Below are 25,393 nucleotides of genomic sequence, written 5' to 3' on the forward strand. Positions count from 1 at the left end.
AGATCACACTTTGCAAGGACCATTCTCCAGGGGCTTCTAGATTCTTCTCCTTCTATCTTCCAAATGTATTAAGCTATGTTAGTCTACCCATATAGCTAAGACTGCTGCAGCAGTGATCAATATGATGAACATATTAAAAAAACAGCAAACATTCATATATCGTCAGTAGACAAGGATCCTTGTTTGAATGAACGCATTAGTATCAAATGTTTCCTTATGGCTCAGAGACTTTAAATGTTAAATCTGAATTTAATGTTTAAACAGTTTAATTTTATTTTTATTTATTTTTGTTTTCAAAATTCATATCATGAGTTTATAGCATTAAAAATATACATATTTATACATTTGTAAAACATACATATTTATTGTTTATATATATTTACATTTTTGTGTTGTGACACTAGTTTAAAATATGTTGTACCTTTAAAACATGCTGGATTTTTGAAAAGCAAACATTTTTAATTGTATTACTATAAGTTGTTTTTTAATGGCTAATACCAATCATGTGACAATAATGTATTGTATTTGAGGGAAGGAAGATGGCTTGAATTTTTCTGAAGAAGTTCTTAGCATTAAAATGAACGAAAGCACTTAAAAATAGTTATAGAGTCAGTCATTTCATTCCACTATATGAACTTTTGCTGTTTTTTAGTTGGTTATGTTTTTTTTTTTTTACGTTCAAGTTCCACTTTCAGTTCTTTATGACGAACATACTGCAGTTGTGTAAGTAAACTTATAACAGCAGATTTTCGAATGACCACTGCTAAACTAGCCACTTCCTCCCTTCCTCCACCCCCTTATTATTTATTTATTTATTTTTTGGTATGTTGTTTATTCTAGGGTGTGATTATTTATTTATTGTTCTTCCTAGCATTGCCATTTCAGGGCTCAGCCTATCTGTCTTTGTTGTCAGGAAAGCTCTGAAGGGCTTGGTGCACAAACTTGTGTTTTAGTCAACTGAGCTCGAGCTGTCTGACAGTTCGGGTGTGTGAAGTATGCCCTGAAGCTTTGGAAGCTGGCCAGCTGTTATATTCTTAACAAGGTATAACCCTCATCGCTAAGGCTACTGCAGCAGTGATTGTTTGAACATCTACTGTTATGGTAAGATTACTTACACAACTGTACTTTCTCCATTATAGTCAGATTTTCATTTGGTTTCTTTAAATCCTTTGTAATCGTCTCCTGTCATCAGTTTATGGCCATAGTTGTTTACTGTTTTTTTTTTTTTCAGCTGTTTCATAATTTGACTGTCTATAGTATTACCTGGGCGAAACAAATTAGTTTGTCATGTACAGAAATTGGTGCATTGCGGGGATTTTTCAGTGGGTCTGTATGGCAGCACTGAATGTTTTTGTAAATTTTCACACGTCTAGCATGCTTCAGTGGGTACTGTCCAAACCTATTCGTTGTTTTTTCCTTTGAGAATAAAATGTACTTGGAAAACAGCTGGAATTCTGTTTGTATACATGTTCAGGAAGGGAGGAAACTACTACATATGTGATACTTCTCCAACTTTTTATAGTTCCTTCTAAAACCGCTGCATCTCAGAGGTAACAAGACTATTTGTGGATTGCAGCTGTCCTGTAATGAAACAACCTTTCAGTTATTATTTGACAAAATGTCTTTGGTGTAAAACAATTCAAAATGTATGTATACACAGTAAAGAATGTCATCTTCGATCGTGTGTAGATTGCAGCCTTCAGTTCAAATTATTTCCTTGATTGCACTCTTTACAGGAGGTTCACCATTTGTCATTTTAACGTTTCTTTTGACTTAACTATTTGTATACATTTCCTGAAGGTCTAATAAAAAGTCCATGATGCACTGATTTGATATCCAGGTTATATTTCCTGAGGGAGTCACCTTTTTTTTTTATTTGTAAAGCAGTTGAATTCTGGAATAACATATATAACAAGCTGTATTCTTATCAGTTTGTATAATGTTTTTTAAATGCTTTGTTTATATGAATGCAGAATTTGTCACCTTGCTCATTCACATTTAAATTAATTACTTTGTCATTTTATTTAATTTTTTTGTTGTTGTTGAAATTGATCTAGTTTTCCACCATATTTGCTTCTGTCTACCTAAAAGTTACAGATAATGCGTGTGTGTGTGTGTGTGTGTGTGTGTGTGTGTGTGTGTGTTGTGCTGAATTACTAACTGCTCACATATAAGGTTTCCTATTATTCTGAAACCATTTTTTTCTGCCCTGCAGTTGAAAAAGCAAAACTCCACAGGCACCGCTTTCATAGCAAGTCAGGACGAAGTCCTCTTCAAGCACTTTATGACAGTGATCAGGTGAGAAAAATATTCAGTTCTTCCATATTTCCTGTTTCATACTCTTTACCTCACATGCTTCTATAAGCTTGCTCTTGTTTTCCAATGTTGTCCAGGAATTTGCAAAACTGAAGGCTACTGACCAGTTGTACTTGATGTTTCCTAAAAGATCCACAAGCCACATTGTTAATTTTGCTGTGCAACTTCAGGTTTTGGGGATATTCCAAGTAAATACTAGTTTATGAAGCCAGGGCATGGAAAAGAGTCAGTAAGACTCCATTGCATTGTGCTGAGCAAAGGTAGCGTTGTCTAACTAGATTGCTTATTATGTATCTTCAGCTTATTTCATCATGTTAGCCAGCCTGCTGTTAATGCAAGTAATTGTGATGCCAAGTATTCATAGCCGGCCTTAGGCATAGGCCAACTAGGGCGCCAGCCTAGCAGGGGTGCTTTTCTAGTATTTATTTGGTGTAGGAAGACCAGGATGGGGGCATCGGGTAGTATGGTGGGGGGGGGTGCTGTGAAGCCCTTTTGCCTAGGGTACCAGTTCACCTAAGGCCGCTCCTGCAAGTATTGTCAAGCTAAGGTAAATGTCCTATTTTCAGGAACAAGTCTGTGTAGAACCAATACAGTGACAAAAAATGTAAACATACACAACTAGAGCACAAGGTGTATAAGCAGTGTATTGTAAATATAGGTAGAAAAGAAGGAAAAATTCCAAAAAAATGGTTTGGACATGGTGAGAATTCAACTAGGTGACAGTGGAGGTATCAGACAGTAATTGCAGGTGTGAGAAGGGTTAAGAGGACCCATGTCTAGAATAGCACAAGACAAAAAAGTAAAACAGAAGAGAGGAGCCATTTTCCACAATGATTCAAGTGGGCATTTAAGGAAGCATTTTACTGTTTGATGGAACAGAGAAGGGAAGAAATAATAAATGGGAACATGTTATGTTGTAACACAACTTCAGTGCTGAACTGGTAATAAGTTAAAGCCAAGTTAAGGAACAGTAGGAAGGATTTGAGATTATTGTGACAAATGTGAAGAGAGAGAACGCAGGCCATGTTTAAGCATGCAAGATTTGCCAGATTACGTTTATGGGTAATCGTAACAGTTCCATATAGTGTGCTTATACTTTGAGCTAATGTGCTGTGGTCCTAAAATAATGGTCGGGCCTGAGCTGCACCATTCTTGTGCCATCTTTTTTATGGAACAGTGAGTGAGTATTATATCATAGGAATGAGTTTTATGAAAATTTCTTACATTTTTGAATTTATTTTATTACTTTTGTCCTCTCCCCTTGATTGAATCATGGCCTACCTGTTGCTTTTTATTTTCTGTTAAGAAACAAGAGCTGGGCAATGTTCTGTCATAGTAGAAGGTGGAGAGGGTTTGTTGTAATATACACTGTCCTTCTGCCACACTACTTTTCATGTATGCAATACCTAGGTGTTAGTGAGCACATGTTTCCATATACTGACACCTCTCCTGTGCTCCAGCTTAATGTGGGGTATTTGTGAACATATGTTTTCATAAGCTGACACCCTTGCACAAACTCCACTTTAATATGGCTATGTCTTGCAGATCAGCAGCTTGGGTGCTGGTTAAAAGTCAGACGACCATTACTGTGCTTCTCTGCACTTTGAAAATTTGTGTGTGGATAGAGGGAATATAGCATATATGTAATATAACAGGCTTCCCATCCATGTGAAGCAGAGTCTATCTGTAACCCTATTTAAGCATAACCCTTACCAATGGATGGGTAATCAGAAATTCACCCTGGGTCTGGTGCCCGATGTCTCTGATAGACAGAAGCAGACAGTAATGCCCAAGCTACATACCCACCTTCCGCATAACCTCTAGAAACTTCCTAACTAACATACTCCCTCCTAATAAATGCCCATGATACATAGGGCCACAACTGGGTTGGATAGCTTGGCTAGGCTTATTAAGGCCCTGGTGGTTGTTAGCCTCATATATACCTATTTTGTTTTAGCAATTGATCTATATAAGAATTATTTTGAGTACAATGGAAGTGGGGGTTCATACAAAGGAAGTAAAAGTAAATGTGTCTTCATGAAAATTGCATGCATCCTACATTTGTAAAATGTAATACAGTGAATATATATATATATTTATTTGTATTTATTACTTTGTTTACTACAAATGATGTGCAGTTTTCTGATGAGATGATGTATTTGATGGAAAGTTCTTTTAGAAAGAAGTAGACTGGATTAATGATTTGAAAATGAGAAGTATATACCTTACATAAAATATTTTGGAAACAAATAAGCATTGATTTCTTAAATGAATTGGAGACAACTGCTGGTAGAAATCCTCACTGAAAAAAAGCTTCTGGCGAGCAGACCTGGCAGCCTCAGTGGGGACAGGGTTAAATCACTGTTTTTCTATGAAACCATTGTTAAGAGCCAGGACATATTTGAAGGTGAAGTAACCTGCAGTTATTTACATTAATTTGTTGCAGTATGTTTTTATTGGCTGTTTTTGACTGAATTGACTTATAAAAGTTATGCGCTGCTTTGAATATATTTTATCCCCTGAAGAAGAGCCAGGAGGCTTAAGAGCAGATGTGAATTTAATAAAGTGCTGTTCCATTATCTGCATTTCTGGTGTTTTTTGTAAAACATGTAAGCCGTCAGAGATGGCCTGTATTTTGTTGGCATACAAGTTGTCTTTTACTAAGGATGTTTATGCTGCTAGGAATATGATTAGTAACAACAGGATTTTTTTTAGTGCCAACAAATCATCATTTAATACTCTCAGAAGTATTCCTAGGTTTAAGAGTAAGACAAGTGATATGTAGTAATATTAAATTGGTGATATAGAAGAAGACTACACAAATCAATACGAATGCAACTAAGATTGGCAATTTTAAATGTAGTTATTTGCCCACACTTAAATTTTTTAAGCTTCAATCCATTTCTGTCTTTTTACTCAAGTATTATTTTGGGAAAGTATGCAGAATTGCAGATTGTATATATTGCTCAGTGTATTACTTTATGTTAGTAGGACAGCGAGACTCCATAAGTGTACTTGTAAGAAATTATATGGCGTAAGAAAACACAAAACTGATAAACATGCTGATGACTGCAATAGTTTTAAATGTTGTAAGGGTTTTAGTTACTGAGTTTGTGGCTTCCACACTAAGGGATGAGGACTTAAGTAGTTGATAAAGAGAGGGAAAAAAACACCATCATACAAATTATATCGAATGCAGATTCCTCTCTGGACTCGGTGAAATGATTAATATAAAACCAGTAAAGAAGAATGTGTCATTAAGGCACTAGCTGTATGATAAGATGTCTTTTTGTCTATAAGGGAAACTTGTGGTTTTCGTTTTGTTTAGATTGAATAATCAGTGTGTGTGAAAGTGTTTGCATTTGTGTTTTATGCAGTGAAGGACTTTTAATGCTGACACACTGCTTTTACCTTTTATTGTAGTCTTTGAGCACATATCTTGTAGTGATATAGTAATGAAGATATAAGTTTGCCTGGCTGAGTGTTAGCACATCTTGTCAACGGTATTGCATTATTTACAGTGTTTTCTTTACTCCTGTTTGTTTTTGATTGACTGAAGAAGATACATGTCAAGAGTGGTGGTCTGTGCACTGCATGTGCAATATGTTCTTTCTGATAGTCACTTCTTAGAGTGCTGATAACTTTTAGATTTGGTAAAGAAACCCTTCTGGCAACACATTTTCAGTCAAGTTATCTTTCTATAGTTAGAGAGAAGAGAGAAGCTCCCACCTTGCAGTGCAGTTCGAATATGATACAACCACACTGTGATTTTTGTTTTTATTTATATACTGACTAATTGAAATGTTAAAGACCCTCAGGCTAACCAGTATAATGCCAGTACTTGTTGTGCATGGTTGTCTACTAGAGGTAGTTCTGAACTGTAGTGTAAACACACCACCTCACCATCCTGAAAAGTTAGATGAAATCTATGGTATAAAATACAATACTGACATTCTGAACTGTACACTCTGGTAATAGGAAGCAGATACCCAAACCTAATGTTTGTCTGCTGTCATGCTAAGACATGGGACCTTTAAAGGCAAGATGTTAGAACTCCTGATGGAAATGCATTGTTGCAAAAGTGGATAGTAGTGAGCAGGGACGGGCTTACGCATAGGCAAACTAGGTGATTGCCTAGAGTGCTGTGCTTGCTGTTCTTGCAGGGGTGCTCTTTATGCTTATATGTAAGTGCTCTTCACAAGTTTGTTGCTATACTGTGTGCTTCATGAGGTAAATTGCAGTGGCCATAGTCATATTCACTTAACAGAAAAATGCAAAGCAGTAAAAATAAAGTTTTCATTTTCATAACAACTTCCTTACATTTGTATTAGTAAGGATCAGTTAAGGTGTGTAATGTCTTTTCAAAGTTAACAGTAGGTAATGGGTAGATTCAACAAGGGGGAGGGAAAGGCATCCATGTAACCTAAAAGATATCCCGGGCTTTAAAAACTGTCAAATCAGAAACATCATAAAGGGCAATATGAACCCACCAGTGTCCAAGTCTGGTTAACAAAATAGACTTCGGTTGAAATAGCAGTGTATCAGACACCTGCTTACCTTTTGCATTGTGACAGTATTTGTAAATTCCTACTGGGGTACATCTTTTGTGTGTGCTTTGACTCTGTCAAATAGCTTTGTTAAAGTATCCATTCATTCCAGCTGTAGTAACACAGAGTTAGGCAGTCCATGAGCATTAATACATATTTAGGTAAAAATTGTTACTGGGGTACTTTTGCAACTGTTTTGTAAACCTGTCCTTATTCATCGACCCTAATTGACCAAAAGCCAGCCCTGGTTACTGGGGTTCTTTTGCAACTGTTTTATAAACCTGCCCTTCTTCATCCAGATAAATATTCCCTTAAAGATTATGTTTAAGGTAATGAAGTCAACTTTTATTCTTACATTAAAAAGTGTTCACTTATATCCTTGTGCATACGAACACTCTCTTTTGTAAAATAAAAGTTAGTTTTGACACACTCTTTGAGAAAAACAACTTTAAAAAAAAGCTTCCAAACAGGGACATCAGATGTACTGTTGCTGTATTTATGGCGTAAATATTCATATGCCAGTAAGAGTCATGTACATCGAATTACATTGCATTAGCATGCTACACCCTTGAGAAATAATTATTTATTTGCCAACCTGTTAAATTAACAATTTGACAAACTATTACCTTTTTTTCCAAACTGTTAATTTAGCAAGGTGGCAATTAAATAATTGTTTCTCAAGGTTGTTTTACTCTAATGCAACGTAATCCGACCTGGCCTCCACATAGTGGCATACATACTTCCTGTCGGAATGTGAATATTCATGCCATAAATACGGCAACAGTATATTTGATTTGCATGTTTGGAAGCTTTTTTAAAGTCATTTTTCTCAATGAGTGTCTTAAAACCAAGTTTATTTTTGCAAAAAAACAAAAAAAGAATGTTTGACATTGCTGTAGAATAATACCTCCCCAGTCATTCTGTGCGAAGTGGGCGTGCCTTGTGTGATTGACATGCCAAATGGCTGTGATGTCGTATGTAAATGATGCATGATTGACTGCCATGCAGATTTGACAGTGACGTCATGCAAACATTGGTTGTTGATTTACATGTCTGTCAGTCACCCACGCCAATTTGGGAGTGTTCAATAAATTAAATGCTGCAAGTGTTCAATGTAAGTTGTAAGGGATCCCTATTAGATGATCAAAATATCAAAACTTTGATCAAAGTTTAAAAACTTTGAAAGTCAGGAATGGAGATCGCAGTACATCGCGGAACGGGAAATTTACCCTTTTCGTCAATGTAGTATGATCTTGGGAGTTGGTATATTTAATTTGCAGGGAATGTGGGGGGTGCAGAGGGGCTTCCCCCCTTCAAAAACTAAAAAAAAATATTACTTGGAATTGTAGTGCTGTTTCTTTAGCATTAGGTAATTGTAGTGCCCCCGCAAGCTAATGTGCCGAATACCCAAGGAATATTCATGCAGCCAGTGAAGACATCAACAAGAATATTCATTCATTATTCGAACACATTATAGGGTATTGGGTGGTGGGCAAGATTTAGGCAGGACTTGCTACTGTGCACCTGGGGAGGTACTGTTCTACAACATCACCGAATGTGAAAATAAAAGTTGGTTTTACCACCTTAAACATTATTTTTAATGTCGCACTTTGCAAATGTACTGATGTACACAAAGTATCTGGTAAATCTGTTTAGCCAAGAATGTTCTTAGGGACCAAGATTCTAAGTTCTTAGGAACTTAAGTTAGTTTGAACCTACCAAGTTATCATATAACTGTAATGGGAATGGGAATCTGCATCTAGGAGACAGCGCAGGACAGACATCACTTAAAATATTCTTTTTTCCACTACATTAAAAAATAAAATATAAATAAGTACTTATCAAATGGCTAAGGGCATTATTTTATTGAATAGTACTGTTTTGGTACTAATATGCCTTAAGAAACTTAAAAACACAAGACACAAGTAAGCATACATAGAAACAAAGGTAAGTTAAGCCTTCATTTGATCATTTACATAAATGTACACAAGGCATTTACATAATTAACACTTTGCAGCTAAGGTCATTGTTTGAGCTTAAAATGCTAATTGACTGCAACTTTAGATTCAAAACAGTCTCCTTTTTAATAACAACTTTTTTGCAAACTAGCTGCTGCTATTGTGTGGATGTTCTTCGTGTTTCACTGTTGCAGTCATTACATTTGGGTTATCTGCTTGCAGTCGCCCTCAGTCGGCCTGATTAACAAAGTCTTGGGTCCTGAGTCGGTTGCTGTCCCTTCTTCCATGACATCAGGTCATCAGGGGTATAAAACATGCAGCCGATGCCATTACATCCATCTTTCTTGCCGTGCAGTGCCCGAAGCAGAAGCAGTTTGCAAATGCCAGTCGGCCGACTTCTGAAATTTTCGTTTTCGAGTTTTCTTTACCGAAGTCTTCAACTAAAGCTAAGTACCCCATTGGGGAAACCTTTTCTTGCTCCTTACCGATGTCAGTAAAAGTTAATAATTGCATTACTTGTGAAAGCAAATACATCACAAAGATTTTCATTCGTACTGTATTCCTTGCCTGGGCCCTGACCACGACGTACCTTGCTGTCGGTTTTGTGCTTTATTTAATCAGCACGCTATCCGTCGTCGGTATATTTTCGCCTCTAAATATTTATTTTCTTAGTTTAATTATCCAGAAATGTCGTCAGTTAGCCAGCCGACTACCGGGATTCTGAAAAAATGCAAATTTAAAGACAGAGACAGGCCGCCGAGGTCCAAAGCTGCCGACGACACTTCTCCTAAGCCAGTCGCCAGTACGCTGGTACTCAGTGAGGCGCTTTCGCAGCCCCTGATACCCGCTACTTCTGATTCGCAGGCCTCTACTGAGACCCATTCGGAGTCTGGTATGCCATGAGATGCTTCAACTGTGGAACCTGCGGATGTCTCTACCTTGGATGGGTCCAGAGCTGCTGTGCAGGCACCGGCTTCTGAGGGTGTATTCAGGCCTACAGACTTGCATATTAAACCAACGCCTCCTTCTTCATCTAGGCCTAAATCTCAAACCATGCCTAAGAAACTGACACCCAGGCTGCATGCTCAGGCCTCTTATACCTAAAAAACAAATGATAAGAATAGCTGAAGATCTTATAACTTTAATCAGGGGAAGCCAACCTCCCCCTTCTAAGAGACCTAGGACTGAAGTTGTTTATTTCATTTATTTATTTATTTTATTTTATTTTACATTTGTTAACTGGGAAAATCCAGCTGGACCAGGTCCATTTTTAGTGGAGGCCCTGGGATAAAAGCTCCACAATTAAGAAGACATTTATACAATTACAGCTATACATACATTTATACAATGTAAGATATTCATACAAAAACAGGTGGTAGTGAAAAATGTATTTACAAGTAGAGTTATTCTTACTTTGTTAACTATAGTTAAAACTTGCAGCACAAGACTAAGATGCAGTTTTGAGAAATAGTACAAGGGTTCAGTGAATGAGTTTAGACAGATATTTTTCAGAGTTTGGCTTCCAGTAGTTACCTGGATTTTGCAGGACAAAAGGTACAATTTGAGATAGTTTTACAAAGGTAATAAGAACTGCTTACAGATGTAGTAAGTATGTATAGAAGGGAGCAAAAGAACACTATGATATGTGATAAGAGTCAGTGTGTCAATGTGCCTAGAGATTTATGAATCTTCTGACCAGGATTCTGATTTTTCTGATTCTTCTGATGATCTGGAGTTACCCTTATCTACTTATAAGGATTCTGATACAGAGGACTCTATTCCCTCTGCTTCCCCTCCAGAGGATTTTTCTTTTGGTGAAACGTTACATACTCGAAGGGAGCATTTCCACTGGGAAAGACAGGATTTTTCTGATTCAAAAAAGAGGCTTAGGGATTTCTTACTCCTGCCTCAGCGTAGGCCTTTAGCTATACCACCTGTACTAGACATTGTTGATGCCTTTTCAGAATCAAGTTTGGCCCCTGATTCTTTGAATCCTGCTCTCAGAAAACCTGACAGATATTACAGGGTTCCTGATTCACACAAGTTTCTTTTTAAAAATCCTGTTGCGGATCCAGAGACTATTTCACAGGGACCCAAAGGCATTAAGGCTTCTACTGCTAAAAATCCTACCCCTTCTGATAGAGACTCCAGGGCGCTGGATAGATGGGGTAAGAAGGTTTACACTTCTGCAACCTTGGCCATTACGGCTTTAAACTGCCAGTTTCATATGTTAAAGTATCAACAACATGTTATTGGGTTGCTTAAACAGAAAATGATGTTGATTCCTGACTGTGCTGAAAATAAATAATTACAGGACTTAATGCATTCTACTGAACAGGTTGGTGAACATACTTTGCAATGTGGATTTGATTCATTAGAGGCCTCTTGCAGGGCTGCTGTTACTGGGTCTGTGCTCAGAAGGCATGCTTGGCTTAAGGAGCAATCTTTGCCTGATCATGTTAAAGCTAAAATGTCATCTGCTCCCTTAAATCAGGACCGCCTGTTTGGCAACAGAGCTGAGGAAGTTCTTAAAAAGATGGAAGATAAAGCTAAATCTATGCAAACTGTTAAAGATTTCTTGCAAGTTCAGCCTCCTAGATTTAGTAGGCATTGGCCCTCTAAGAATTGGTCCTTTCCAGCCCCTTCCAGGTTTTCTCAAGCCAAACACAAAAAAAGCAGAAACCCCAGATTTGAGTCCCAGAGGACACACAAGACTAAGCAGTGGGGGATTTCTGTACCCAAATCTGAGAGTAGCAAGACTCCCCCCTATGGAAAACTGTCTCAATGACTTGCTTTTAAAACTTCCAAGCACTTCCCAACTGAATGCTCCTTTAGGCGGAAAGATTGGTCTGCAGGCCAAAAACTGGGAACTCATTACCCAGGACAAATGGGTTTTAAATATAGTGTCCCAAGGATACATATTTCACTTCCACACATTACCAACACCAAGCGGGTGGCTAGATCTACTCCCAAATCAGTGGGCAGAGGTCCAGAATCAAGTTCTCTCTCTCTCTTAAGCATGGGGGCTATTCAGTTGGTACCAGAAGAGGAAAAGGGACAAGGTTTCTATTCAAGACTTTTCCTGGTACCCAGAAAAAGCAATACATGGTGTCCTATCCTAGACCTTTCTACTCTAAACACCTTTATGGTGATTCCAAAATTCAAAATGCTGACTCTTCACCAGCTGCTTCCTATGCTAGGCAAAGATGCATGGTTGGCAACATTAGACTTAAAAGAAGCATACCTGCACATCCCTGTCAGGGAGACTTGCAGAAGATACCTATGCTTCAAAGCAGGCTACATGCACTTTCAGTTCTCTGCACTGCCCTTTGGCTTATCTACTGCGCCCAGGATATTCACAAAGTGCCTGGCTCCAGTCATTGCATTTTGCATGCAAAGAATTATTCAGATATACCCATACCTGGACAATTGTCTAATTCAGGCAGAAAGTCAGGACATACTTTTGAATCATCTGGCCTTTGTTCAAAGGGTGCTGACTTGTCTGAGGTACACCATAAATGAAAATAAATCACACCTGGTACCCTGTCAACAAATTATATTCCTGGGAGCAAGCTTGAATACAACTTCCCAGATGGCTTTTCTCACGCCAGAGAAATGGATTCATTTGACAACCTACTTCAAACAAGTGGCCACAAAAACCCAGCTATCTGCAAGGCAAATACTGCAAGCCTTGGGGTTCATGGCCTCCTACATTCTTCTAATTCCATATGCAAGGCTACATATGAGGAAACTACAATGGTCTCTCAAAAGCCTATGGTGTCAACATTCACAGGATCTAGAAGCAATGATTCCTATCATACCTTGCCTACACCTAGTGTTCCATTGGTGGGCAGAGGCCTACCACCAAAACAGGGGACTACCATTCACACTACCCCCTGCCACCCAAACCTTAACAACAGATGCATCAGACTATGCATGGGGGGCTCACCTGGCAGGGAAGTGCATTCAGGGCAAAGGAAACCCAAGTCTAATGCACCTGCACATCAATCAAAAGGAAATGTTAGCTGTACAGAATTCTTTGAAAGCCTTCAAGGACCACATTCTTCCAGGACAACTAATGGTAAAGACGGACAACACCACTGTCATGTGGTACATAAACAAGCAGGGGAGTACACATTCTTACCCCTTCTGCAGACTAGCCATGGCATTGTGGAACACAGACTTGAGCTACCAAGTGAATCTACAAGCTCAATTCCTGCCAGGAAAACTAAATACACTGGCAGACGGACTAAGCAGAAACCTCATGGACCCACACAAGTGGAAACTGGAAAGAAGGATTTTCAACATGTTGACAAGCAAGTGGGGGAGCCCAGATATAGACCTGTTTGCCTCCCCCCAGAACCATCAATTGGACAAATTTTGCACAAGGATTCCCCACAAGCTAGCTTGGAAAGTGGATGCTCTATCCTTCAGCTGGAAAAACCTATCAGTTTATGCCTTTCCTCCTCTGCCCCTGCTCTCCAGAGTACTACTAAAGATCAAACAGGACAAGCCAAGGATGATTTTAATTGCACCAGACTGGCCACGCCAACACTGGTACCCCCTCTTGTGCAGTGTGTCACACTTGGCCCCATGGCACCTGCCTCAGACTCCTTCCCTGTTGTCTCAGCAGGAGAACCAGATTCTGCACCCTCAGCTGCAAACCCTGAACCTAGCAGCCTGGCTAATTACCTAATCTCTCCTTTACCATCCCTCAGTAAATCAGTGATGGATATCATTTTAGAGGCAAGGAGGCCTAGTACTAGAAAATCTTATGCTGCAAAATGGAAAATATTTTGTCCCTGGAATCAATCTCAAGGGATGAGTTCAGCAATGCCCAATTTACCTCAGATTCTACAATACTTGACTGAGATGCTTCATAAGGGTTTGTCCTTTTCCCCCATCAAAATTCATGCCTCAGCCATTTCAGCTCATTACAGCGCAGAGCCTCCTGTCTTCTCTCACCCACTGCTCAAGCAGTTCCTCAGAGGGGCCAAAAATTTAAGGCCACCCAGGAGAGCTCCAACTCCAGCCTGGGACCTTAACTTTGTCTTGGAGAAACTCACTCTTCCTTCTTTCGAGCCAGCTGCTACTGCAGATTTAAAATTCCTTTCATGGAAAACAGCTTTCCTTTTATCAATCACTTCTGCAAGAAGGGTATCTGAATTACAGGCCCTTATGGCAGTGGAGCCTTTCATCATCTTTCATGCGGACAGGGTGTCCATCAGAACCAATCCCTCCTTCATGCCCAAGGTGGTATCCAGTGTGGCTCTTAATCAGTCCATTCATTTGCCTACCTTCTTTCCTAACCCACAGAACAAAGGGGAACGGATACTGTACTCCTTAGATGTGCACAGACAACTTAGATTTTACTTGGACAGGACTAAACTTCAAAAGAAATCTGAACAACTGCTGGTGGTATTTGCTGCAAGGACAGAGGGAAAAGCTATTCCAAAGCAAACCATTTCAAAATGGATAGGTCACTGCATTAATTTCTGCTATAAGCGCCATGGAAAGCCTATCCCACAGGGCATCAGACCTCATTCAACCAGGGCTGCATTTACCTCCACAGCCTTTCTCAGGGGTGTTCCTACCAGGGGCATCCTAGAAGCTTCAACCTGGAGTTCTGTACATACTTTCACCAAGCATTATCATTTGCCAACTTTCTGTAAATCTAGAGCTGGCTTTGCCACTGCAGTCTTGCAGGGTCTTAAAGCTGGTCCTAATTCTATTTAAATTCCTCCTCCCAACCTTAGCATTGGGAATCTACCCAAATGTAATGACTGCAACAGTGAAACATGAAGAACATAGTACAGTTGTGTACACTTACCGTAAATGCAGATGTTCAAGTGTAGTCATTGTTGCAGTCCGGGTTTCCCTCCCTCCAACCCCCTTTCTTCTTTTGGCTATACCTCTACTCTCCCTTACTATGCTCAAAAAGCTTTTTGGTGTATTTGCTTTTTTGTTGGAGGTATATCCTTGTAATTATAGATTTAATTGCTTCCCATTAGGGGGGCACCTGACATCTGGGGCAAGAAAAACTAATGTAATGGCGTCGGCTGCATGTTTTATACTCCTGACGACCTGACATCATGGAAGAAGGGACAGCATCTGACGCAGGACCCAAGACTTTGTTAATCAGGCCGACTGAGGGCTACTGCAAGCAGATAACCCAAATGTAATGACTGCAACAGTGAATACACTCGAACATCTACATTTATGGTAAGTGTACACAACTGTACTTTTTACTTGCTGTATCCCTATCACTGTAACGTTATTTTTCTACATGTTCTGCTATAGAATTTTGAAATATCCTATTCTTAACCATTTTTTAAATTATTTATCCTTTAAAATATTGTCCTAAATGATTTGTATGTCCTAGGTAGTTCCATAATTCTGTTGTAGTTATGTACAATCTGATGATAGATTACTCTGTAGTACATTGCTGTGACCTTAGATGATCGCTCTCTGCAGGCCAGTTGAATAAGCGTGCTGAAATTCACAATGGTATAACTTTTTCTCAATCATTTATGCTTGACAAAATTTTGTAAAGGTCATGCAATATGCAAAATCATACAGCACACTTTGTTCACACGTCTGTGCTCTTGCACTATACCCAATGCTTACCTGGTCTGACTTGTTACGTTTTTCTCGTTTCATCCTTCCCTTCTGTTTATTTCAGCCACTGCAATACTTTGTCTTATTTACAGCACAGCATCACCTTTACCCCTTAATGGGTGTAGTCATTCATGTAAAGGCCGTCTTTTTGATGTCCCACTGTTAAAAATGAAATTGCCAAAGTAGCACACTTGTCAGTAACACAATGTTAAGGTTTTCAACTGTATTCATGGGGCTGGCTACATATGAGTATGGCAGTCTTAAATGGAAATCATGCCTCCTCAGACTGTTTTTCTAAAGGGGAAAAGCAGTATTTTGAGCTGGTGCCTTCTGCTTCATATTCAGCACCCAAATACTCAGCATATCAATGATGTATCCATACAGACACACACACACACACACACACACACACACACACACACACACACACACACACACACACACACACACGAAAACGTCATCCAAAAACAGACTCCATTAGTATGGAAGCTGGGTGCACACCATTCTAAGAACGATATTCTGCCTCCTCAAACTATTTTTCTCAAGGACTACACACACACACACACACACACACACACACACACACACACATCACACACTACCTTTGTGGAAGCCAGTGAATTGTGCCTCCTCAGGGGGAAAATGAGTTTTCCATTGTCTCTCATAGGAGTTGTCAACTTGACTCTGTTTGCACAGGTTATAGTGGAAAGCAGCTCTAAGAAACAATGAAGCTTCTGCAGTGTGCAGTGTAGTGCACAGAGGCAACAAAATACTCACAATAGTTCTATTTTTGCAGTTCTTTACTACCTTGAAACATGTCACACTTCTTCACCTAAGAGCTGATAACTTTTGCTATCTACATAAACAGACATCTTTTCCCTGAATCAATGTGGGAGTGTAAGCCTGTAGTGTCAGCCTAACAATTTATTTATCTCTGTTATTTGCAGATGACAACGCAGTGCAGGGAGTCATTGAGTCCGTTAGCTTGCAAGGTACTCATTCAATGGCAGGGCCTGTTTTCCTTGATCAGGTGTGTTCAACCTTGTTTGCAGATGGAGGCAGCGGCCAGTACTGTTGGTGTCCTGGCATGCATATGACAGTTAGCATAGAAGGCTATGAACTTTTAATGAACTACTTCCTGTAAGCCAGGGTTCGATTCTTTTGGCCTTCATTTACTTCCTGTTTGTCTATGAGCAAGTCACTTAACCAGACAGTGGCCTGTTGCACTTGATAAACTTAGCTAAGCTCCTAAGTATCATATACCTACTAGTTACCTATGAGATTATGAAATTTGTATGCTCCCTTTCATTATATTATAATTCTCACAGTTATTGTAACTCCTGTTGATATCTGAAATTCTATCACACTATAATATCACTCGTGTTTAGCAGTGTGTATATCTAAGGTGTATAATTCTAGACAGACAAACTCTCTAGCACACGCATTCTCAGTTTGTGGGCATATATTCCTGATAAATCCATAATTACTGCTATAATCATAGCCAAGCAGGATTACATACAACCGGTATTCCTAAGGTGTCCTATTACTGTCTTAATGCTGCTCCTAAGATTTAAAAGATGTCAACAGGGTATAATAACCGATGAGCCTGTAATTACTGCTTTGTTTTCAGAAGTGTTTTGTAGTGTTTTGCAAATGATTTATCACTAACTAGTACCATCAGCCAGATACAAATACCAAAGGATATTCATTTAAAGTGTTTTGTTGTTTTAAAAGTCTGCAATTTATAACATTTCCTTGTACAGTGATTACTTAGAAGTTGTCTCTATAAAATTGTCTCCTTTATAAACTAGCTTACTAGGGCCTGCTTTTGCAGTTTCATTCCAACTTTAGAGGTAGTTTTTTTCTCAGTCTGTGTAACATTCTGCTATTTATGTGCCCTATACTAATCAGCCATGTTGTAGTGTACTAGTTCACCATCCGTTTCATGCAGGAATGGACATATCTGGGGTGATTGACAGGCCTAATGCCTATGATGTGCTACGAAAATTATGCATTATTGGCACTCAATGCAAATTTGCCAGTGACATCATGCATAAGGTTACCATACGTCCGGTTTCCCCGGACACATCCTCTTTTTCGGGCTCCTGTCCGGGCTGTTTTGCAAATTCTGCGATTTGTCCGGGTTTTAAAACCCGGACAAATTGCAGAATTTTCAAATAGCAGACATCCCTATTTCGGAGTTTTTTCTTCGCTTTGTTTTTTTTTTTTGATTGGCTCGTATACCGGTGTACGAGCCAATCAAAAAGCAGAGCTCTGTTCAATGCGGAACTGCTTGATGTTCTGCATTGAACAGAAGAGGGTCCGCTGTGCGCGTTTGTGATTGGCTCGTATACCAGTATACGAGCCAATGAAAAATCCCCAAACACGGACCTTATTTTTTTTTTTTTTTTTTTTGCTCTTCAACTAAGAGTAGAAAGAGGAAGAAAAAAATATGTGCTGCTACCAGCACTTATTATTTCGTCCTCTTAGGTTGAAGAGCAAGAGCAGCACATTTTTTTTGTCCTCTTTCACATACAAAGAACTATGGTAACCCTAATCAGGCATACATTGATTGCTGATGAACACATCTGACTTTTGAGTGTATTTCAACGAAGAGGGATAGAGTATGAGAATGCCCGTGACAGCAGGAATATTCATTGTGTAGTCTTTGTTTATCCGCTTCCTCAATGTAGTGCGATCTGGGAGTTGGTATATTGAAGTAGTGGGGGTGTGGAGGGCACAGCGCCCCCACAAGGGGGTCCTGACCTTTGCAAAAACAAAGGGAAAAAGTAATTGTTGTTTGTATTCAAAGAAAACCCATACTCTAAGTAAAGTGGAAATCACAGTAAAATATTCACTTTTGCACTTTTGATCTGTATTAGGAAGAGATATTAAAAAGAGTTCAACCAAGAAAGTTCTGCCCAGTGCCTCATTCTTGCTCCTTTATGCATTGCTGAATTTTATTTACAAGGAAACAACATTTGTAGATCAATACCGTGTAAATTTATTTTTATTTTGGATAACGAGTAGCCTGGTTTTAAAGTAAAGGCGTAAGGTTGGTATTCTGCCCGTTTAAAATTATACATTTGGCTTCCATGAATATTCAGTTCTGCATGCATGGGCTTCCTTATCAGGATGGATATTCATGTGGATGAAAACTACATCATATTGGTTATTCATGAGTACAGTAAGACATTAACCAGCTGGGGCTGGGTTTGGGCGGTGCTTGCTACTGCGCATCTGGTGAGCCAGTACACTACAACTTAGCCTACTAATCTTTGTAGGCAGCCCTTTGACTAACTGCACATCAGTAATGATTAGAATGGCAGTTAGCACAGAGTACTAAAGTACTGACCTGTTAGTAAGCTGATTCCAGTGCGTAGAATACAGGGTTTGAGTCTTTCCACCTGCGTTTGTCTACTTTGTGAATTTCAGCAAATTAGTTAGCCAGACTGTGCTCTGGGGCAACTGGGAATTTGGGCTTGGTGGCTTAATGGTCTCCTGGACTGTATGCCTAGTCACTAGCTATGCTTATCAGCTGGCTTTGTATTTATTTCAAGTTTTCTTGTTCTATTTTGCTGAATAAGAATTTCAGTTAGGCATTTCACTTTTTGCTGTCATCCTTCTCAGATGGCTTTGTGGCTTCTGCCTATATGCCATTGTTGCTAGTTTCTGTTGATAGCATAGTTTTCTTCTCATAATCTCTACTGTATGATTACCACATCATATTCCTTACAGAATATCAATGTGTAAGGCTATTTTTATTTTGCTGACCCCCTCACACAGTATATGCTAGCACGACTTTTTGTCTGCATTTTTAGTGGACAGACTGCTCGTAGTGGTCGCTATGCATTGTTTTCTTTTCTACAATAGCAAATATTTATATGCCAGTTAAACCAACTGCTGTATAGGTAGGAGAATGCTGCTCATCAGTCACTCTAGATGTCACAAGAGTTTTGAAATTTTTCTTCTTGAACAGTTAACCATTTGTTTTAACTTCCACTAGCTTTACTATCTGGCTTGAATCTGGTCACTAATGTCAGTCTAGCACATTGTGCTTCATTCTTTTTTGACTCACTGCAAGCAAAGGCCAATAACATTAGCTGTGTGACCATTCCTGATAGGATATTGTACAATTCATAAAAATTATGACACCTTGTTCATAAAATATCATAGGATTTTACTAGGTTATCAACCAGGAGGTCATTTCAAGCTTAGCCGTTTCACCACAATGTTATACCATAGATACACTAGTCTGTACCTAGGATAGAATTTACTCTTGACTGCCCATGTCCAGGAGGGTTGTGGGTGCTATCCCGGGTAAGAATTTATGGTGCCCCATCCAGTCGTCCAGGTTCCTTTTGACCAGTGTCATAGAAGTGCTTTGTTTCACATGAGTTGGTAGCCTATTCCAAAGGCGTGGCAATCACTGGAAGACAAATCTGTCCCTCCAGCATGCACTATTTAAGTCACAGGCCATATTTAAGTCACAGGCCATATTTAGGTCACTGTAACTGGTGGCTCTAGTCCCATTTGATTTACAGATGTACAGGAAGTTCATTAGGTTTAGGTCTGAGATTGCTCTGTAAGCCAGGTGTAAGTCACCCCCAAAGAAGTCTATACGATACAGAGTATAGTAACAGGGACTTTAGTTAGTCTGTGTAACGGGGTCTATATTAGAACATCGAAGTTTCATAACTTTGAATGTTCTTATATCGACCCCTATTCAGCAAAAGCTGAAAACATTGAACATACAGAACAGCGAATTTTTTCCTAGGGAAAAAATTTGCTGTTCCAAAACACATACACACAACACAAGCACACCAAACAAACAGCGATCCACACACATGCACCTAAAATCTTACACCTAACCCTACATTAAACTATACACACACACACCACTAACTATCCACTTACCTTAACCCAAACCCTAACCCTAAGGTCCATCACTATCGCACACTCACCTCACCTGCGCCCTAACCCTAACTCACCTACCCCACCCTAACCCTCAATTCCACACATTCACAAACTTACCTGACCCACGCCCTAACCCTAACTCACCTAACCCGCCCTAACCCTCACATCCACACAATTGTACACATACCTAACCCCCGCCCTAACCCTAACTCACCTAATCCGCCCTAACCCTCATGTCCACACAATCACACACATACCTAACCTGCACTCAATTGCACACTTACCTGAACCCGATTGGTAACTTTCCACCACAGCGCTGAAAATACCGAAGCAACAGAAACGGACAACCAAATTCTTTCCCTAGGAAAAAATGTGTTTTTTTGTTGCTTCAATATTTTCAGCTTTCACTGAATAGGGGTCGATATTAGAACATTCAAAGTTTTGAAACTTCGATGTTCTAATATAGACCCTGTGTAACACATTTGCTGAAGTTCCTTGATCTTCTTTGTTAGAAACCTCTGAGGTCTATCCAGTTGCTGCAGATGCTTTGTATGGTACATGCCAAATGGGGAGTTATGCTCAATTATGGCCCTGATTAGTGCTGAGTATAGAGGGGTTATAACCTCCTTTGCTCCCTAGGCGATGCCTTCACTATTCAAGTGTGCTACGTAGAAAGGTTTCCTTACTACAGTAGAGATATGATGGTCAAAGTTAAAAGTTGCAGTAAACTTGCAATCCCAGATCCCTTACCACATTGTAGGTACTTATGTTTGGCATTCTCACAACACATTTTAAACTATCTCAACTCTTTTTGTTACCCTTCTGTGTACACTTAATTTATCTGCTGTTTTTTTTTTTACTTCCGTGTTTCTCTATCACTATTCACTTACTGCATCAGGCAAAACAAAAATGATATGGAAATGTTTATGGTGCTCTAGACTTTGCTGCAAAGTATAGTCCTCTTCTGTGCCAGATGTTAGGATGTATCATTTCAGGTGGTTTATCTTATAAGTAGTAGATTTTCTGGAAATGTGACCTTATTTTCTGATAAAAGAATGTGACCAAGCTGAGTAAAGAAGTGCCTTGTTTGTGGAAACAGCTATGTTTGGTAGAAGAGGAATGAATGTCTTTAGTTAGACCATACATCATACCTCTCAACTTCTTAGCACAAAAAATCTAGACAACGCCTAAAATAACAGGGTGACAAAGAACCAAAACTAGGGACACATTTTAAATATTGCTCTGATAAACTTAGAAAGTTGCTAGAATAACAGGATTTGCATTAGCATGCATTTTCTGAAGGATACAAACTCTGAACTCAAATGTATTTTATTATTTAGTGACTTTAGTCCTCAGTGATTTGACAGAAAACCACAAATTTTATGAAAAACAGACCAAAAATCTGAGGCAAAAATCCAAACATTCTATGAATTTCTCGACAGTTGAGAGGTAAGCCACACATCGGTTGCTCAGGCAGTTCTGTTATACTGGTTTTCTGGACTAAGGAACGCATAAACCAAGGCTGAGCCCGCAAATGGTCAGTTTGATCAGTGCTCTACCCTGGTAAACAAAAATGAAATAAATAAATGTGCTGGAAATGAGCTGTTGTTCTGAGAACAGTACACTGACATACAGGAATGTTATGGAGGCAACCAGGCAGGAGAATCAAGAAGAGAAACTGATTTCAATTTCTACAGCTGTACTGAGGTGTGTCCATACCTCTCACCCAATCAGTGATAAATTTCAACAGAATCAGGGACAAAGCCAGAAAAAATCAGGGACAATCAGGGACATGTTTAAAATATTTCTGCTATTAACTTGAGACATTCACAGAATCACAGCATATGAATTAATGTACATTTTGTAAGGTAAAAGAAATCTACAACTCTTAATTATTGCCATTATTCATTAAGTTTAATTCACCAACTTTCCTCCAAAAGTCACAAGTTTTAGGAGGGATTAAGAGGGACACAGCTAAAATTTGAGTCAAAATCATGAACATCCCTGAAAACCAGGGACAGTTGAGAGGTCTGGGTGTGTCACAAGCTTCTTATTTTATCTGCTCATTTTGCTGTACTATATCACACTCAGTCTAACATTTGTTAATAAAGCTGCCAAACTTGTGGAAGTTGGTGCACCTTTGGCAGACATCCACCTGATGTGGACAATAGTTACTCTTTCCAAATCTACATCACTGAGCAGTAATTGAGTCCTTATCTATGGATCTGTTGCCATTCCTTCAGTCTACATGAGCAGCAAACTATAGCCTTCCTAGACAAGTGTGCCTTTAAAGGCTGGCACTGATAAAGTCTGTTGCTGACTCCTTTGTGAATCAACATATTGGCCTGAGCAGGAAGTTATCTTAAAAAAATGCCCCTTCTGTTTTCAAAACGGATGTTAAATCCAGTGGTGGCCCCATGTTCCTTTTCTTGATGGGCACAATAGGGGCACACTAGCTAGCATGAAAACTGTGAAATAAAAATGATAGTGACCACCAGCGTACAAGTGTGAGGCTCATGGGGGAAAGGAAATTATAACAGGAGTCAGTGGGTGTAAAGCAGAGAAACAAATGCTGAAATGTTTGATATGACTCCAGTCCACTGCAGTATACATACACACACGTGTGCACACACGTGTACACACACGCGTACACCCACACACACACACATAACTGATGCAGCTACATTCCACTATAAGTGTAATAATAAATTGCCTCCAGTACTTATACAGAGAATCCCAAGTTTTCATGACACTTGTGTATTTATGGGCGCAAGGACATAAGTGGCGTAATGCAGTATACTGCAGGAGCATGAATCAAATGAACATAAAACCACTAGAGGCAGTTTAGTACACAGACACATTTGTGATTTGTGCAAGACAACAAGTACATGTATTAATTCCCATATCTGGGCATATAGCTCTGTATACAAACTCGCTGTCAGGGGGAATACTCTTGGTTGAGTCCTTTGCATCCTGCCATTTCTTGACAATGAAGCCACACCCTCTGTGTAATATGTCACACACATTGCTTTACAAGCCATGCCCAGAAGCACCAATTTAGAATACAATATACATTGATTGCAGGGGTGGCGTTAAGTGAAGTGGAGACCCTAGGCAAAGGGTTCCTTGGCTCCGTACCCCACTATCTACTGTTTCCCCGGCACACAATGAATGCCTCCCGTGTTTCCCCCCGTCCTGATGCCCCTGCAACGTTTATCTTGGTTTATTACATTTTGTCTTACTCTTCAGCCTTTTCCTGCATTCCTTCAACACATCCTAATTGGCCAAGAGTATGCTGTAATAACAGTGTAGTAAAGGCTATTTTTAAGCTGGGGGTCTGGGGTCTGCTAAGCTCCCAAAATGTAAAGGGTTCTAGATGCTCTGAGGTGCATTCCATAGCCTTACAACTTTTGATCTAGTGCTGGCCTGAAAAAAGTCATAATCATAACTAATGATAGAAACTGTCTTGTTTTTCTTTCAATAATGAAACATGTTGTGTCTAACAGTTAATTTTGAAATCTGACATAGCGGTAGTTATTAATAAACTGAGAATCAGTTACCCATAAATTGAGAAGACAAATGCTTGTGAGGCCACAAAAGTTATAACTGGATTGAGTGTCTGCCTCTCTACCCCCCACATGTCCCCCCAAAAAGTATGCTCAACATCTGTTTAACCACTCTGGTGTTAGATTGAGATGAAAGTGAAAGAAGAAATGGACACAAACAAGGTAGTAATATTCTGTCTACCCCTGTGTAGTTTGCAATGAAAGTGAAGGAACAAATGGCCACAGCCGTATATTTCAAGTTGGTGCTGTCAAACATCTGCACAGCATGCCTCCTTACCCCTAATCACAAAAGACAGGTATCACACATGAGTTCACGTCTTGTGTTAGATTGGGATAAGTGGAAGAACAAATAGAACACATTTACATATTTCAGCTTGTTGCTGTCAGAAGTACATATGCAGCATGATTCCTTTTTACTCCTACCCCAGAAAGACCACCTATATATATATATACATCTGATTCCAGTTGTGAGGGAAGTGAAAAAAAAGAATAATCACAGTAATGTTTTTCAGCTTATTGCTTCTAGTCAATGCACTGTCCTTATAAATGCTTTGGTGAACTTCTGTGTACTCTCTGATGTTTAAATATGAGGACAATTAAATAACCACACTATCCCTAGCCCACCAACACCTACTGTGCACACGTCTGAAGTTTGACTATTAGGAAAATTAAAGAAATAATGACCATAGCATCCCCAGGCTCCACAGCACTAGTGATCTTCTCTGCACACGTCTGGGCAGGGTTGGTTTTAGATTAGGTGGGGTTCAGGACAAAGACTTCTACTTAACCTACATCAGAATCCAGTTATACAGCAAGGGGTGATGATTCAAGAACTTTTGACAGTCTAGATGTTGCCATTATATGCCATATTTTTGAACGATAATGATTTTTTGTAGCTCTGAAGATTTAAATATGTATGTGCCAATATTATTTTTTCACACACCCAAACACACACACACACTCTGTCCCTGATAAGCATATCTATCAAAAGATACACACACACAAACACACACACACACACACACACACACACACACACACACACACACACACACACACACCACACACACACACACACACACACACACACACACACACACACACACACACACACTCTAACTCTCCTGCAGGCAAATTTTTAAGAATATCAGTTCACCCAGAACTGTTTTTACAGTGTTATAGGAAACTAGAGTACAGTAAACTCTGAGTTAACTGGAACTCAAGCAACCAGAACTCTCAAGCAACCAAGAAAAAAATCAAAGACGTGCAGTACAGTATGAGAAATTCAGTTTTTCATGTGTTGCACTTTGTTTTCCCCCAACAGAAACATACCTTATGTTTTTAGAGTTTTACAGTTTTAAAAGAGAAGATGCAAATAAATTCCCTCTCTTCCCAGCCTGAGAATAAGTCAAACCAAACAAGTCAAATTGCTAAAATGTCATCACTCATTTGATGCTCACTGTCATTTTGC

General features: G+C 39.3%; 1 protein-coding gene across 1 annotated transcript in view; it reads left to right on the plus strand.

Annotated features, from left to right (window-relative positions):
• The window catches only part of LOC122807288 (carbohydrate sulfotransferase 11-like), a 971,210-nt gene that overhangs the window by 623,887 nt on the left and 321,930 nt on the right, over positions 1–25,393 (plus strand). Inside the window, exon 2 of the mRNA XM_044078411.1 lies at positions 2,216–2,298. Coding sequence (XP_043934346.1) covers positions 2,216–2,298 — 83 coding nt within the window. The remainder of the gene's footprint in view (positions 1–2,215; positions 2,299–25,393) is intronic.

Source organism: Protopterus annectens, chromosome 7.part0 (genome assembly GCF_019279795.1).
Source record: "Protopterus annectens isolate FY-2018-M chromosome 7.part0, PAN1.0, whole genome shotgun sequence".
Lineage (NCBI taxonomy): Eukaryota > Metazoa > Chordata > Ceratodontiformes > Protopteridae > Protopterus > Protopterus annectens.